Source organism: Mus caroli, chromosome 16, assembly GCF_900094665.2.
Source record: "Mus caroli chromosome 16, CAROLI_EIJ_v1.1, whole genome shotgun sequence".
NCBI classification, from domain to species: Eukaryota; Metazoa; Chordata; class Mammalia; order Rodentia; family Muridae; genus Mus; species Mus caroli.
The window spans coordinates 84,268,847-84,286,943 of record NC_034585.1 but is presented as its reverse complement, the minus strand read 5'-3'; the positions used below and the strand labels follow the sequence as shown (position 1 = coordinate 84,286,943).

The following is an 18,097-nucleotide window of genomic DNA, read 5'->3' as shown; positions in this document are numbered from 1 at the left end:
TCAATCCATTTACAGGCTGAGTTTCAAGGAGATTCCTTGCTGCATAGATATCTTATTCCCCTTCAAGAACATACTGAGTCTTAGCACGCTTCCCTGAAAGATGCAGATTTTTCCACTGTTGGAGGGAAGTGCCACACAGCACACCCCCTTCCTTCATGTTAGTAATTGCTGCTGAGCCCTAAGACCTGACATGAAGACCACCTACATCTACACGCACCCCTCCCCCCATCCCAGTTGTGTCTGCCACTTTCTGCGCTGTGCTTCCTATGTACTGAATCGTGAGGTTCTGAGACAGTCCTCGTGTTAGCAACGCTTGGACCACCACAACACAGGACCGCACGCTGGGCATCATGAATAACAGAACCTTCTCGTCTCACAGCTGTGAGTCTGAGGTCAAGTGGCTGGGTTGCTTTCCTTTGAGGCCTCTCGTTTTGATGTGGTGGTCACTGTCTTCTTTGGGTCTCAGCATGTGTTCCTCCTTCTGTAATGACTGTCCAGTGTCCATCTGATAGGACCTGAGTTGTTAGACTAAGGGGCGCTTATTGTGACAGCCTTTTACCCTATGTTATATCTACAAATACAGCCCCATTTCTGAAGTTAGGTCTCAGTGTGAGGCTGTGGGAAGAGGGATGGTTTCAGCTGTGAGAAAGCCCTGGATGTCATCTGAGCCTCTTCTTACCCTGCATAGAGAAGTTCACTTCTTGGTATGGAATAAAAGAGTGAGATGGCTCTTCTTACTTGGACCATAGCAGAGGTGGCTGTTTCGTTTGTGTCGTTTCCTTCAAGAACAAGTGGGGCAGGCAGCTGTAGTGTTAGCATTGAGGACCACACAAGAGAAGGGAGCCATCCCACTGTCCCCATGACCCAGATCTGGGTGACATGACCTGACAAGGAGCCACCGAGCCCTTCATATCTGAGTCTTGACAGGTTCTTGTTTTCTGTTGGCAAACTCAGAGCTTCCCTCTTTCCACCTGAGAGCTGCTGCGTTTCTTAGCACCCCTTGGCTAGTGGGTGAGGGGACCACACCTGGGAACTCTGGGGTACAAAAGATTCCATTTTCAAAGACTTCTAGAATTACTCTCTGGAGTGATGCTGTTGACAGCTTAATAACCTAAAGGCCAAGTTTAAGTGAAGCTCTCGGCAAGCAGACTTTATCAGTGTGTGTGGCTCTTGGATTTGTTTCTTCATGTTAGTCTTAAAAAATGGGGCAAGTTGAAAATGAATAAAATCAAGTTTCAACCACCTACTGTTACAGATCATTTTAAACCAAAGTTGTGAGACTAGAAGTATTTGAAGACTAGAACACACACATATCAGGATTGGTCTTCTGCTCCTAACCTGCCGTGCATGCGTTGCCTCTTCCACTGTAAAAGTCTACAGATTGTTCATTTCGTAAGTCAAGAAGATTGTTGAAAGCTGCATTTCCTAACAGTAGCACTTACTGACATTTTCCAGAGAGTTCTTTGTTGTAGGGACTGTCCAAGACAGTGGAAAATGCATACAGCTTTTTGTATCAGAGCAAAAGACCTATGATGCCCAGCTTACAGACAGAAAGGGTTAGCTTGGGCTCACAGTTTTAGAGACTTTAGCTTGTAACTGGCTGGGCTTGTGAAGCAGTGGGTCATGGGAAGAGTGTGTGGCAGAACTTACCGGAGCAGCCAGAGAGCAAGGAGAGGAGAGAGAAAAAGGGCCGGGATTATTCTGCCACCATCCAATATCTTTCTTAGGGACCAAGACTGCACTGCATGGGCCTTTATGCATTTGAGAACCAAAGTACAATAGTCAGCATCACGTACCAGTTGCTGAAAGCTGGGTACCAAGTGAGGGCATCCAGAAATGCAGACAGGATCTGTCTTGGAATTTACTCTGTAGACCAGTCTGGCCTTGAACTCACAGAGATCCATCTGCCTCTATCTCCTAAGTGCTGGGCTTAAAGGCCTATCATGCTCAGTTCCTCGAGAACCTAGTTATTTGTTTTTCTCTTCAGTGTGTGAGCCACTTTAATGCACGGAAATGGGATATGACCTCTCTCTTTGGATTTTCATCAGAAATTTTGAAGTCTTCAGAATTCCAGGGATGATGACGGAAAAAAAAAAAAAAAGAATTGAGACAGGAGAGCTGATAGCATATATTTAAATTTATGTAGGTATATTTTGAATATGTAAATGGTAGTTAATGGCAGAGTCTTGTCAAAAATTGGCATTTTCAAATAATATATGACATAGAAAATGCTAAAGGAATTAAGTATAAAGAGGACTTTAAAATTATATATAGTAATCCCTCCACTTTTTTTTTTTTACTATTGTTGCATACATTTGTGGCGGTCAGAGGAAACTTTATGCAATCCCCTTTTTTCTTGTACCTTTATGTGCATTCTGGGAATTGAACTTAGTTCACATGTTTGTGTAGCCCATGAGTAAACCCTCCGAGTGACCTGCCTGGCCTCCTTAAGGACTTCTGTGTTTGTGTGTGCACGTGCACGTGAACGTGTATGCACTCGCGCATGGCAGAGGGAGGAGAAATTGCCTTTTAACCAGCGTGATTTTCCATCGATCTGCTCCTTTCTACATCACGCACGGGTGGTTTCTCTTTATAGATTCCTGTTGTAACCAAGTGCCTTGTGCTGTCAAGGGCTTGGCAATTACTATATCATTTGGTCTTCTCTGGGATTAAGGAGAGGGGTGAAATGGACAGAGTAGCTTGAGTGGAAGTTGTGGATCAGTTCTGTAGTCATCCCAGCCCAGAATTGAGGCCTCGTTGTGACCATGTCTTAGGTAAATAGGGCTTGCTCTCCTAGTTGTGACCATGTGTTAGGTAACTAGAGCTTGTTCTCACAGTGAGCTTCTGGTTCTGGCTGTACAGGGGCTACTATATAAGTTCACCAACTGTTTCTCTTGCTGTGGTCCACCTGTTCCATAGTATGATTAACAGTTCGTCCCTAAGTCTGAGTTCCACAGACTTCATTTTTCAGAAAACATGAGGATATAGATTACTGTTTTCCCCAAGGGTATAGATCCACAGTACATTTTTCAGACTTTCTGGTTGCGTATCACAGGAAGCCCCTTGGGAGGAAGCTCCAAGGGAAGGAAGTGTCTGTCTTCATGCCCTGTTAGTGCTAGACTGGGGGGAATCTATAGAGCTGTGTTTACAGTCACCACTGGGGTTCGTGCCCCAAAAGTCTGTATTGTTTGAGGGCAAAGACAGGGTCCCTGGCTGGCTCGGAACTCTCAGTGTAGACTAGGCTAACTTCAAACTGACAGAGACTCACCTGCCTCTGTCCCAAGTGCTGAGATTATAGTGTGTGCGAGCGAGCACATCCACCCACAATGCTTACAACTAGACATTGAGACTCAGAGAGGCTGTAAGGACTTGAAGACATTTGTTGTCTCTGCCACGCCGGGAGCTGTGGTGACGCAAGATCTTTACTTCTCCATAAACCCATCCAAGACCTGATTGCAAGCAACACCTTGTTTTCTTTACCTCTTGGCTTCTCACCCTTTAATGTTCAGCCCTTCCCTGATGACGGTGCCAGTCAGTGTCCCTTGGACGTCTTTCACTGGCCAAGTGCACAAAATAATCACTCGGACCGCATTCTGTTTCCTCAGGTTGCACACTCTTTTTCTACGAAACTGATGGCAGGTCTGGGATAGACCACAACAGTGTCCCCAAGCACGCTGTCTGGGTGGAGAACAGCATCGTGCAGGCTGTGCCTGAGCACCCCAAGAAAGACTTCGTCTTCTGCCTCAGCAACTCCCTGGGTGACGCCTTCCTCTTCCAGGTTTGTGGGGTACCTCCATTGCACATGGGACTTTCCTGTCTTGCCCATGTAGCCTGTCCCCCTGCCCCCCCCCAAAAATAATGATAGAGACAGAAGAGGGAAATAACAAAATAAATAACTGTGATAGGTTGCAGAAACGAGAGCCCTCAGGCAAAGGGTGTGCACGTGAGGCCCGAGGAAAATTGTGCAGTGGGTTTGATAATCTTGCCATTTTTGATGTGAGCAGATGGGGTTGTTGTGTAGCCTCAGCAGCACTGGATAGCACTCAGAATAGGCTCATGCGCTCCTTAATTTAGGTGTGATTTGAGCTGTCAAGTTTTTCATCATAATATGTTCTCCGCTAATATTAATCATAAGGTAAAATAATTACATCCCAGAAAGGACTGGTTGTCCCTAAATAGTTTCTCTTTCTCAGCTTACCAGAACTTTTATATCTAGCATTCTTGAAAGTCTGTTAATTGTTTCACAAAAAAATTCTTCTCTGCTTCAAGGTTAACATTTCCTTTTATAGTGAATCCTTTTGAGTTTGCAAGAACTTTTTGTGCTTTTAACGAGGAAGGTTTCCCTCATTTATCCCATTAATGTGATGAAGACCACAGAGAAAGCTCAATGCACAGTATACAAATGCAGCTTTCATGAGCTCTCTCAAGGTGAATGTACAGTTACTGCCCAGGGCAGGAAGGAGGTTTAGGCACTCCATGGCCGCCTGACACCCATATGTACACATAGCCTGCTTATGAAACAGATCAAATGTGCCTCTAATCATCCAAGCCAACACACGTGTTTATCTGAGAGTGACTTCATTCATTGTTCATTTATTTTTTTTAATTTTAAAGAGAAAGGCTTGCAGATTGGTGGAGGGGAATCTTGTGGGCTTGAGTAGCGGCAAGATTCGGTTTTGCATTTGCTTCTTTGTGTGCAGAGTGGGAGAAGGGTGTGGAGGTCAGAGGGCAGCTTGCAGAAGTCAGTCCTCTTATTCCATCAGGGAGGTTCTGGGGACCAAACTCAGGTCATCAGGCTTGGTGGCAAGTGCCTCGAATTGCAAAGCCATCTTGGCTGTCCTTCATTGGTGAGGGATAGTTTTTCTGGGTATAATATTTTTACTTGACAGCCTTATGGCCATGCACTGAAAACTGCTATCCCACTGCCTCCATTGTCATTCTTAGAACTGTCCTACTTCTGTGATGAGTTTCTTTTGTCATTTTAATGATTTCATTGTTATATGGCGTATAATGCGATTTCACATCAGGCACTGAATTTATTTTTTTCAAAATTCATTGTGTTTCTTGTGTGTGTGTGTGTCTGTGTGTGTGTGTGTGTGTGTTTGTGTTTTACATCCTGACCTACAAGCAGCAGTGAGAGAGATAGAGACACTGGGCTTGGCTTGGCCTTTGAGGCTTCCAGAGTGGCAAACTTCCTAATCCTTTCTAAACAGTTCATTAGGCGGGGACTAAGCATGTAGATAGGAGCCATTCAAACCACCCCAAGCAGTAAGCACGCCTAACCTCTGAGCCATCTGCCCAGCTCCTCATATGAATATATCGAATATATCGACTCTTTGGTTAGTGCTTTCTGTTCATATTATAAAAGCAATTTCAAAAGATTCATTATAAAAAGTAATGGGAGCAAGGTGATATTTCCTAAATTAGTAGTCAAGGGTCTGAGGACGAGTCTTCGTTGGTAGAGCGTTTGCAGAGTGTGCAAGAGGTCCTGACTTTACCGTCTAACTTTAATATTGCTCTCATACTTTGCTTCTTTAGAAAAGGTACCCTTTATTTTATATATCTCCAGCAGGGCGGAGTTAAAGTCCATCGAAGTCTTGAAAGTACGCCGAGTGGCCAGAGGGGACCTGTGGGGGGCGGTGCAGGGGGTCACTCAGTAGATTGTTTTATTGATTGGATTGTTCTGATGCTCAGAAAGGCAGGAAGCCTCCAGGGTACACAGTGGATGTCAGGGCAAAGCTAACCCACGCCCCTCTCTCCTCTCTCACATGCTCCTGTTGTCTGAGTGCTCTGCCAGTGTCACCACTGATCACAAGCAGTGGAGACAGGGAAGTGACCATCCTTTTCTGGTCCAAAGAGTGGAACCATTCCTTGTGTACTCCTGTTAGTGGCCTGCGTGTCAGCTGGTTACCTGACCAACAGGAAGGCCTCCTCTTCCTGTTCCTTTCTCACCTCTACTGTGAGTTCCCACTGAAAGGACCTACGTGGTCATAAAATTGCTAGCCGAGTCCACCCAGTAAGTCACATTGTACAAAATGCTTTCTGAGGCAACACAAGACCGTGTTTATAGAAACCTCGGACTTCTTTTAATGGGGGCCTTTTATCCCACTTATGTGGGATAAAGGACAAAGTGAACCTTTTCAGAGGAAATTACCGTTGTTTGGGATCCGTGACGGCATTTTCTGCCATCTACTTATTGTAATCCACATAGCTCCAGAGGGGCTGGATTTGAAAGAAACCTGTGTGTGCCTGGGTGAGGTTACAGCGAGGGAGATCAGCTGTGATTATGGAAATAATTTGTAGGTTATTTCAGCCCCAGGGCTCAATTCACTGCACAGTTTCCTGAGCCGGTGCGCTGCTGATTCGTCCCTGTTGCCCAGAGACCCACACACTCGCCCTGGAAAAGAGAATCGTGTAACCCACAGAAGTAGAAAAAGGGGTTTTGTGTGAAGAGTGGGGGCGGGAATGAGGGAGAGTGCTGGAGTAGCTGATGCAGAGGAAGTTTTATGCTGCCTGCCGAGTGTGGCTGTATCTCCTTCTCCCCTGAACTATTTTAATTAGAGCTTTTTCCTCCGACTTGATGTCAGAGGCAGCACCTACCACTTACACGGTCCAGTTTCCTCCCTGGATTGCATCCGTTCATTCCTAGAGGATGCCGCAGTTTCTGACAGCTTAGCCTCTTGCAGGAAACATCCCAACATGTGTTTTGCGTTCCTGTGCCAAATGCCTGGGGAACTTAGCTACCAGACAGGACAAGAGAGACAGACACCTGATTGAGTAGAAAATGTGTGCGGTTTCGTAAGAAACGAGTGGCTTTAGCAGAAGTGCCTCACCTTTGTTTCTCTGTCACTTAGAAGACCATTTTTACTAGGCCACTTCCTGGATGCTATAAAAACTCATAAGAAGAAATGATACTTTGTGTTATTAGAAGGAGACTTGAAAAGACTGCATATGTTTTCTTTAGTCACAGATTAAATGGTTGTGTCTGATAGACAGTGGATTCTCCGTCAACACCATGAACGCTTAGTCTTTTGTAAGAATCAGAAGGAAGATTCGCGTGCTCTTCCTAACCATCCTGTTATTGAAGTCAAACATGGCTTCACTGAGAATAAGGGGCACTTTTGAGTTTCATCAAACTCCAGGGATCCCTCTTCCAGGTGTTGGGCTTTAGGAAGGTCACAGAGGTCACAGATAATTGCCCAGGACAAGAAGACTGGGTTAGGGAATAGGCTGAACGTCGTCGTCTACAGAAAGATGTAAAGTCTGTAGAAAAGATGGTGGAGGGGGCTTGTGCAGACTGATGTCGCTCCCCTTCCTCTGGGCATCCTATCTGCAAGGGCCTCCTGCAGGGCAGCCTGCCTGCTGGCCATCACTCAGACCCATGGCTGGGGAGTACCCAGCTTTTCCTCTGTCCCTCTGCTCTGTTGTAAGTGCTCAGCGCTAGAGTTCTTTTACACTAGTGGCCCTTGCCATTTTCCTGTTTGAGTATGAATCTGACCTCCTGGAGGCCACATCTGTCCCAGGTACTTGAGCCGTTTTCCTTGGTATTTGTAGACTCGTGCATCCTGTGCGCCTGTGGTCAGCCTGCCTGAGCAGCCTGCACTGAGCTTTAATGTATCCATTTCCCTCTCCCACACCATCCTTCCTCTCAACCATACTGTCAGCTCATTCTGAGTTTGCTAACTTAACCCCGCCAACAGCATCAACTCTGACCCTAGTCCTCCCCCACTTATTTGGTAAACTTTTCCACCCAAAGACAAAACACAGAACCTTAATTTCTTGTAAATGTCGTCTTTGTGGGCTTTGCCTTTGAAATGAGTTTGCTGCCCTCCTGACGGATCCAGATCCTTCTATATTATACAGGGGGGCAAACGCTATCTCAGGTCTTGACTTTGGCCGAAAGTGTGTTGATTTGGTTTATAACGGAGTCCTGTTTTTCCAATGATGTGGATTGAATCTCTGCTCCCAGGATGCCCCTGGAAAACAGCTTTTGGTGGCAGCATGTTCAACCTGAGCTCCTGCCAGGAATGTGAGAACCCGCTCTTGTGTTACGGGATCTAATTCCAGGAGAGCAGGACTTTTCCTCAGGCAGCAAGGACACGAATGCCCTCAGGAGGGCTCTGCCTCTGGCCCAGGGCCCTCCGCTAGACACAACTACTTTGGATACCAGGGTAGACATGAGGTTTTGCAGGGAGTCATGTTCAAGCCATAGCAGGGACACTGAAGCGCTTCAAAGTCTGCAGCCTCCCGGGGTGTAGGGCTAGGGCAGAGCTGCCTCCAGGCACCCTAATAGGGAAGAGTATGTGACAGGGCCAGAAGTTACTCTGTGGTTTGGCTCTGCCGCAGGCTGGTTTCAGCGGTTTGGACTTGTGACAGGGACAGCCCACCTCCGTCTCTCCACCACCTTGCTCCTCTTTCACGGTGACAAGGTTCCAGCTCCAGGTCCGCTGGCTTTTCTCGGGAGGCAGGAGGTTTAGGGGGAGCTCCAGAGTCTCTGTTTTTGCTTCCATCCTCTCTGACTTTCAGCTGGAGACTCGCACCCAATACCTGGTGATCTAAGGCTCTGCTCACAGTTAATCACGAGCCACCTCAGCCTGCCTGGCCGCGATCCACTTGTGGTCAGTTACCCTCACCCTCACCGCCTAGAGAGACGCCCGGTGGCCTTCTGTGTCGGCTCTTCAGTTGATAGCTTTTGTGGTGTTTTCTCAGGGGTCCTCAGCTTTGCCTTCAGAGACACTGATAACCATGTACTTCTTTGCATGTGGCTAGCAGCCCCTGCCTCTCTGCTACTGACTTCCTATACTTCACTTCTATAAAAAGTGACCCTCAGTTGGGGATGGGAAGTGAGCCAGCCTGTGTGCACTGTTGTGTGACCTCCCGTGGGGGTGGAGAACTTTCATGTTAGGTTCCCTATACAGATATTAAAAATGAGCACTTCATTAAGGCTTATATTCACAGAACTTGTACACAGGATGAACAGGACCAAGAGGGAAAGGCCTTCCAAGAATTCACACAGGACTCTCATTTTATCCAGCCTCTTAAAGATGGACGCTCCCCTCCCTTCCTTTTTTTGTTCCTTTAAAAGTAAAAATAGACATTTAACGTTCTGCAGAATTAATTCTCGTGCTTCTGTCGACTCTGTGTACCCCAAGTCTCAGTTCCCCAGGTCTGGCCTTTGTTTTCTAGGGTTTCGTTTCTCCAGTTTAAATCGAGCCTCCCTTCCTGCCGCTCACGTAAACCATTGATTGTGTAAAATCACCAAGGGTCCTCCGTGCAGTGGGTAATCTGCAGCTAGATCTATTTAAATACATAATGAAGCCCCAAGCTTCATCATATCTCTGAGCACAGAAGGGCTCTTATGCAAATACATCTTTTTTGCTGATTATCTGTTGGCAAGGACTTCTCTTTCCCCTCGTTGAACTTCATGTAGTATTTATAGCATCCACAGAGGCAGCAGAAGAGTCACATTCTCTACCTGGCCACTGTCATAGAGTGACGTAGGGGACGGCTGTTAAGGGTGGGCTGTCCAGGGTGGCCGGGCGAGGGTGAGCCAGGGTGTGCGGGCGGGTGTGAGTGGTCTCTCTTTCCTACCTTTGTGGCCCCTGGCCTTGGGTGATGAGCACTTTCTTAGATCATGTCTCTGACATTTGTCTCCTATAAGGTTAGTGGGCTGAGCCGCTTTCCCAAGTGTAAGGCTTTAGACTTTAGTTTACAGAGAGGCCACCCTGGACTCCGCTGTATCACGTTAGTAGTCTGCTGGGGTCATCTCAGAACTCTGGAGCCCATGAACTGATGAGGTATTTCAAGACTTTTCTCCACAGAGGTAGCTGCCGAGGGTAGTCAGCACGAAGGTTTCCCACCCTCTCATCAGGACCAGGCTCCCTTGAGCCGAGGACCGACTTTACTCAAGAGCCCATTTAGTGAGTTGTTGTGCTCTGAAATGAATTCAGCTTAACGACGGGGAATGTTTTATTGAGACAGGACAGCGGGAGCAAAATTTCTCACTACTGGAAACGCCTTCAGCCACTTAGATGGCTAAGACATGTCAGTGGTTAAAGGGGCTGATGGCTAAATGTCTCTTAAACCTGCTGTCACATGTGTCTCTGGCTATAGGGGACTGACATTTTCCTCTGCCTTTGATTGTATTTTATTTATTTTTTCATGTATGTGCCAGTGTATTTGTGTGTTTAAGCCAGGGAACAGGAGCCATCTACTTTTCTTTTATTTTATTTTATTTTATTTTAGAGACAGGGCCTTTTCATTGTCTCGGAACTCTCTGATTAGGCGAGGCTAGACTGGCCATGAAGCCTTTTTGTTCCTGTATCCGTTTTCTGGCACTGGGCTTACAGGCATGCACCCCCACATTCAGCTCTTTCCGTGGGACCTGGGACTCAAACTCAGGTCCTCATGCTTGCTAGTAAGCGCCTTACCATCTGCGCCCCTCCCCAGCTCCCTTTTCATTTCTAAATTTTTCTGTTCTTTCCGGTTATCATAGACTACACATAGACCAATCCCATCCTAACCATTTGCATAGGTGCCCAGCCCAATAGCATGGCACCCATTCACACTGCTACACCACATCGCTTCTGTCTGCTTCCAGAACAGTTTTCCTTTTTCCTACACTAGACTTCTGTACCTACCACATAGCTCTCCATGGGTCCCAGCTCCACCTGAGCACCGCGGTGGCAGTCACCATCTGCTGGCCTTTAGGAGAAGAAGTGATTTCCAAGACTGATGGCATTTCACTTGCGTTGACACCAACTCCATTTGTTTGTTTGACTGTCTGTGTGCAAAGGAGCAAAGCTTGGGAATGCTGGGTAAGCAACACTGAGCTAAAACCCTGTCCCCTTTCATCCCACTTCTTAAAGGAGAGGTGGATGGAGGTAACCTGTTTGACATCAGAACAGAAGACCCTGCCCGTGGCTGAGGTGGGCTGAGGTCCTCATAGGAGGAAGCAGAACTGATTCCCCTTTCTTTAATTCCAGTCTCCGGGGAATCTGCTACCCCTTCTGGCCTCCTTCAGTACTGCACACATAATGCACAGACACACATGCAAAAAATAAAAATAAATAAATCTCTCTTTTTGAATGCTGCTGCCGTGTGAGTTCTGGCTCAGTTTTGCTGAGCGTATGAATATGTTCAGTTGGTTCTACACCGTGAGTTCATGTAGTGGGCCACAAGGCGTCTGCGTACCCAGCTTTAGTCGGTTGTACATAACTGCTTTCTGAAGCATTTATTCCCACTCTGAGCAGCCAGAAATGCCAAGTGCACGGGGCCTCAAGCTGCCCTAAATGTTTGCCAACACCGAAGTTACTGGTTTCTTTTGTAGAAAATAATCCACATTATTACTTTTCCATCTGAGTTGATTCTTTCACTAACAAAAATAAAAATGTGACCAGGCTTGGTGGCTCACCCTGGTAATCCTGTAGTCACTTGGGAGGCTAAGGATAAAAAAAATCAAGAGTTTGGGCCATCTAAGCTGTCTTAACCTGTCTCTGAAAACCAGCCCAGATAAATAACAATCAGGAAACATAACTCAGCCAATCAAAGCAGCCTCTCTTGGGGGGGACGGGGTGGGGTGGGGTGGGGGCAGGGCGCAGACATTGCATCAGCCTGGCAGTGGCCGGAGGGGGTCACTGTTTGTGGGAGGAGCTTAAACTCTTTCAGGGGAAAGGTGTAAGACAAGGAACTTGACAGGGAAGGTAAGTCTAAGTTCTTCAGGGGTCAGTGTTCATGCTTCTGTGCACAAGGCAACTCCTTGCCCATCTTTACCCCTCACCTGTGGCCGTAGTGCTTCTACCTCATGCTCTCTCCCTGCTCAGTCTGCAGAAATCCATTCCATCGGCTCGCCACTCACTCCCTCTGTCCAGTTCTGAGCACGCGCAGACGGACGATCGAAGTCTTTATCCGCACCGCGTTTCTCTTTATAAGCACAGCAACCATCGCATCTTTCAGGCTTCTTAGCTGGTTTTCTCGCAAGACAACATTTTTAATATTGGACGCTATTTCTTTGGAGGAATACAAAGCTTTCGGATTCAGGATGATTACCGATGGCTTCCGTTGTCCTTTAACTAAAATTCCATTCTTAGGCACCGAGGAATAATATGCTGGAGGGAGGCAGGGGTCCTGATAAAAGAATTTTGTTGGTAAGCCAACCAGCGAGTTAGGTAAAAATACAGATTACTACCCTGCAAGGGAAAAATGATGGCAGCAGACACCTTAGTGTCACAGTGACTGAGCCAGTCATTTCTTCAGCTGAGCTAAACCCGGTGCCTTTACGGAGTTCTTTGGGCTTAAGGGAATACCTGGAAAAGTTTGTCATCTCCATATTTACAAATATTTCCTGACTGATCTCCTAGTTTTGAAAAAAGTGTTTTAATTAATTTTTTGGAGAATTTTATATAACCTATTTTGATTATACTTGCCCATCCCCCAACTCCTCCAGATCTTTTTTCCACCTCCCTACCTACCTACCTGTCTGTTTATCTATCTGTTTGTCTCTTCCCACACCATCTCTAACTTCCTCTTTGTCTCTCTTTTAACCCATTGAGTCAAGTTTGTGTTGGAGACTGCTTCTTGGTGTGGAGCCTGCCCACCCTGGAGTATGACTGATAAACCAGGTGTCTCATCATTAGAGCAGAGAGATGCCCCTCTCATAGCAGCAGTCAAATACCAGTAGATCCTCGGCTAGGCTGAGCTAGGAGTGAGCTAGCCTGAGCTAGGCTGAGCTAGGGGATGAGCTAGGTTGAGCTAGGGGTGAGCTAGCCTGAGCTAGGCTGAGCTAGGGGATGAGCTAGGTTGAGCTAGGGGTGAGCTAGCCTGAGCTAGGGGTGAGCTGGGGTGAGCTAGGGGTGCTTACTCCACCCTTCCATGCTGGGGATTTGGTCTGGTTTGAGCTTGTACAGATCCTGTGAATTTTTAATAACAAGTTATCACATGAGTTTTTGCCCCCAAATGTTGCCACTTTTGCCTTGCTGAGCATCTTTGTCTTATGCCACCCCTATTTGGGGGTCACCTGTCCCTTGGCATGGGCCCCATAATTCTCTCAAGTGTTCTTGTCAAACAAACAAGCTGTTGGTGGTTTGTGAGTGGCTCGTGGGTCGCTGCTGCTCATGGATGCATTCCTGGAGACCCGTAGGCTGTACTGTCCTGGCCGCCTTGAGCCTCTCCTTGGCCTGGCTTTGATAGAGCTGCTTCAGACTGGGGTGCGTTGGTTGTTAGCATGCGGCTTGTTCAAGGGTGCTGTTTGAGGGGGTGTGGTGTGGTGTGGGGTTGGGGTTGGCCCTCCTTTGTGGAATTTTAGAAGGGGTATATTAAGGTAGGCTTGTGTGTGTGTGTGTGTGTGTGTGGTGTCTTTTTGTCTGTCTGTCTGTCTAGACCTGATACCTGGCCTCAGAGACACTGCCTCCTGGGACTCACTGCTAGTTTCTGTGACCTTGTATGAAGAGGCTTCTTCTCCCTGCTCCCTTCTCCTGTAGACCACGAGCCAGACAGAGCTGGAGAACTGGATCACCGCCATCCACTCTGCCTGCGCAGCTGCCGTCGCAAGGCACCACCACAAGGAGGACACGCTCCGCCTCCTCAAGTCGGAAATCAAGAAGCTGGAGCAGAAGATCGACATGGACGAGAAGATGAAGAAGATGGGGGAGATGCAGCTGTCTTCCGTCACCGACTCGAAGAAGAAGAAGACCATCCTAGACCAGGTGACCGACCGCCTTTGTGCGTCTGGAGCGGGCCAGATCTGTTAGCGCTTTTATTTTTTTGTTGCTGTCTAGGAATCCTGAAACGTCTTCTGTTCTCTCGGAGGCAGCCTGTCACCCAGACTGTTAAACTCTTCATTGTGACTGTCAGATTTCCTCGCCCTTTGTTCAGAGTTGATTGTTTTTGCGCTGACGGGAACGATAAGACATTGAACAGAAGGCAGAAATGGGAGGGGAGGGCCTTCTGAATCCTTCCAGTCCACGTGTTTCCAGGGGAATCTGCGCGGTTTGAAATCTATGATGTCCTTCCCCACCTTATCATAGGGCTCACCTGTGAGGAGGATTCCTGGTTCCTCAGTGAACTCAAATTTAAAAAGTGACAGGTGCTTTCTCAAAGTCCACTCAGCTGGCCCTCACTACACATTGGGGATTGGTTTCAAGAACCTTGCAGAATCCCAAATCTGTGTATGCCCTAGTCCTTGACATAAAAGATGGCATAGTATGTGTTCATAACCCATCCCTGTATCATTTGTGAAACCTGGTAGATATAAATGTTATGTAAATCATTGCTGTGCTGTAGTGTTTAAAGAATAATGACAAGGCAAAAGTCTGTACGTGGTCACTATAGCTATAGGGTACAGAGTGCCCTTTGTTCTGTTCTTTCTGTTATTGGTTGCTGTAAATTCACAAAGCAACTCACAAGGCAAATTCACATAGCAAAAAACCATTTGAATCGAACAACAGCTTAGCGGTCAGTGCATGTGAGATATTAGGTGCCACTTCCCTCATCCAGTTCTAGAAGGAACCTAACTTCGTGTTTGCCTCCCTCAGCCTCTGGCTCCTGTCTTGAGAGGTTTCCCTTTGAGATGTTCCCTAATAGTGTATTCACTTAGTATGCGACCCTTTTGCCTGTCTTCTTCCCTTAGCAGGGCCTCTTGGAGTTGATCTGCACCCCCTAGCTTACACATCGGCACACCTTCCTCCTTCGAGCCTGTTCCTTATTCCCTGTCCAGACACACCACTGGACTATCTCTCCTTAGATGGGCATTTGAGCCATTTGCAGCTTCTCGGCTGCTGTGAATACTGCCGTCATGAACGTCTGGGTTCTCACTGATTTTTACCAGAGATTAAAAAGGGAGATGTCACTGATGACCCCTCAAGCCCTTTTTTTGAAGATTTGACTTTAAGTGTATGAGTGTCGTTTGTTGTGTGTCTGGGCATCGCGCACATTCTTAGGTGCCCACAGAGGTTAGAAGAGGGCATTGGAACTGCTAGAAATGAAGTTATAGGCAGTCATGAGCTGTCCCGTGGGTGCTGGGAACAGACCCCAGGTCCTGTCAGAGCAACAAGAGCGTTTAGCTGCTGAGTCATCTCTCCAGTCCTAGGAGCTTAAAGTCTGTGTCAGTGTATTATTCTTGGATGCACCTCGCCCCTCTGTGATCTTGCTTGAATGTCATATCAGTAGCTAGAGGATATCTTGCCACTTTGAGTGACAAAGACACATGTGTGTGGGCACTAGCTGTGGGTGGAACCCCGTACCCAGTATCTGGGTCCCCACCACTGACAGCTTCCTACTTCCAACCCTTTCTTACCACCCCGCGCTTACCCCGCGCTTACCGTGTTTACCAAAGCTTTCAGTTTATTTGCTTTTGACCTTTAACTGACTTTCTTTTTCTTTTCTTTCTTTGGTAAAAGCTCTCTCTCTTAGCCCACATGAAGGTTCCCTGGTACTGGGAATCCCTCTATTTTCATTCCTTCCATCTTAGGTTAGTGGTCAGAAATTACACACACACTCCCCATGAAATCTCGGCTAGGAGAGCACCAGTAACTAACAATGTGCTTTATGTTTCTGATACTAAGTTTATGGTTACAGGTCATTGTAAGCAAGAACGCATGCACCCTAAGAGCGCCCCCCCCCCCGCCCCGTTGTTTAACCTCTAGGATTATAATTGTGCCTTACAATAAACAGATCTGCAAGACTCTTGGAGAAGACGGTGGCTAACATTTGTTCTTACCTTCCCTGACCCTTTTCTCTCCCCCTGTCTCCCCCCCACGACTGTAGATCTTCGTTTGGGAGCAGAACCTCGAACAGTTCCAGATGGACCTGTTCCGATTCCGCTGTTACCTCGCCAGCCTCCAGGGCGGGGAGCTGCCAAACCCCAAAAGGCTGCTTGCTTTTGCGAGCCGGCCCACGAAGGTGGCCATGGGCCGCCTTGGGATCTTCTCCGTGTCATCTTTTCATGCCCTGGTGAGTAGAAGCAAGTGACTTTTGGAGAAATATTCATCTCAAATGCTTACTCCTGAATAGGACCTGACAGGGACTCTGAAGTGTTTCCCTGGTTCTGTCTAATACAGATTTCCAAAACTTCACGTTGCAGTTCATGCAAAAAATTTTATTTGAACCTTTGTGGAAATGTGCTTAAATAAATCTCTTTGGATAGGGCTTAAACTATTGTGTAAAGGAAACTCCAAAGGCATTGTACCCACACTCCTACCCCCTGTCCATGGTATAGGGAATTGCAGGTCTCCCACATGGTACGTAAGCACTCTGCCATTGAGCTTCACCCCAGCCCCATAACAGTGCTGTCTTAAGATGTGTTCACAGCAGTGTTCGTTGATGTTATTCTTAGGCAGTTTTGGCAAAGTTAGAAAAGAAGTTAACTTTATGTAAATGATTGATGGAGGGCTTTTCTTTATGCATGAATCTAATCATGGGTGGAAATGCCTTCCCCAGTCCCCCATACAGCATAGATTAAACACAGATCTTTGTGGAGACTGGAGGTCTCACTCGGTTGTAGTTTGATGGCTGCAACTATATGGTGTGTTTGAGGAAGGCCAAGTTTCAGTGATGAAGTTGCCGAACACTTGCTCTCCTAAGGAAGGAGGCTTTCATCTGACCCCGAGAGCAAGCAGTAGGTTGTGTACTGTACTGTGTTGACAATCTGTAATCTCGAACACTTGCTAAATTACAAACAGCTTTGTGTACTTTGGGTCCATTTCTGCCAAAGGGGAAAAACAACCCGTGTACAAGCAACACGTTGTAGCCAATGTAGGGGGACGTCCTCATAATGTAGGGGTACCGCACCCGTGACACATTTGCTGTCGAATTAGATGTTAAATGTCAGGGTCCAGACAGAGCTGCCCTGGGAAGTCTCAGCTGAGTGCCAGCTGAGCCCTCCCCTGAATTCTGAGCTATAATTCGGTCCAAGGTGTGTGCATTCTTTGTAAATAGATTTGCATCATCATTCAGATAGTTAGAAGGTTGTTTGCATTTTGAGCCACCATGTGGTTGCTGGGATTTGACTCTGGACCTTAGGAAGAGCAGTCAGGTGCTCTTACCCACTGAGCCATCTCACCAGCCCTGTTTGCATTTTGAAAGAGGTCTTAAACACCAATTTCTAGAGTTTGTTAAAACCGTCTTATCTGCTAATTTCAGCCCTTCTGGCCCATCTCTCTGGCTGTTACAGTTTCGTTTTTGTCTGTAATAGCTGGGCGAGTGAGGACTAAGTCCTGAACCTAGTTTTCACCAATGGCATGGGCTAAGTCTGTTACAGTTTTTAAGTTAGCCAAATCTTCATTCTGTGTGGGAAGAAAATATGAGATGAAAATTTTCACTTTGCTCCTGTTAGAATATCCTAATCAAAAGTATTTATTTTTATTAACAAGCAAGCTCGGGTGAGGCACCACCTCTCGAACTCCAGCATCCACATCCCTTAAACCTCTGTGCTTTGATTTTTTCTTATAAGACATTGGAGCTTATGTCTCCGAAACAGACAAGAAGAAGCCATTGAGCCGCTTGACGTAATTGATTTTTGATCATCTAAACTCCCCCTCTTAATGTCTATGGCGTGTGCACGCCTCATCTGGTGACAGGTGTGCGGAATCTCCCCGTTGGAGAAGTTGGTAACTCTGAAGGGTCTTTTTGCCCAGTTATTTGGAAGAATGCTGTTTAATTCCCTAAGTCTGCCTCTCTGTTGCTCTCTTCTGTTTCTTGCTGACTGCCTCGCCAGCACAAACCTTGGTTTTGGTGTCCATGCATCCTGGCCTGTCTGCAGCAGGGCTTTGACTTGAGACAGAACACGTTCGGTCACTCTATTGGGTATCTTGTTCTATTTTCTGCACAGGCTCTTGAAGAACAACACAGGCAGGGAATTTCATTCTGATTTATTGGACACCCCGGCCCCCAATCTCTCCTTGTCATTTGACCCTAAGAGTCCCCTCCTCTCAATGGGAGCCGACTCATTCTTCAATTTCTCCTTTGTCTAGGATGTACCCCCCTCCTTTTAAGTGGGGGCGGAGGAGGTGCAAGGGTTCCAGGGCCAGGGGAGGGCTTTGAGCTACAAGGGGAGTCCCATTCACTAGGAGAGCCTCAGTCCTGCTGAGTGATTTGCCTTCAT

The 18,097-nt window shown here is 47.0% G+C and overlaps 1 protein-coding gene across 8 annotated transcripts in view; it reads left to right on the top strand.

Moving 5' to 3' along the window:
- Window positions 1–18,097, top strand: part of Tiam1 (T cell lymphoma invasion and metastasis 1) — a 348,780-nt gene that overhangs the window by 253,287 nt on the left and 77,396 nt on the right. For all 8 annotated transcript variants that reach the window (XM_029470566.1, XM_029470562.1, XM_029470564.1 and 5 more), the window contains 3 exons: window positions 3,606–3,778; window positions 13,479–13,703; window positions 15,763–15,948. In XM_029470566.1, the coding sequence (XP_029326426.1) occupies window positions 3,606–3,778; window positions 13,479–13,703; window positions 15,763–15,948 (584 nt within the window). The remainder of the gene's footprint in view (window positions 1–3,605; window positions 3,779–13,478; window positions 13,704–15,762; window positions 15,949–18,097) is intronic.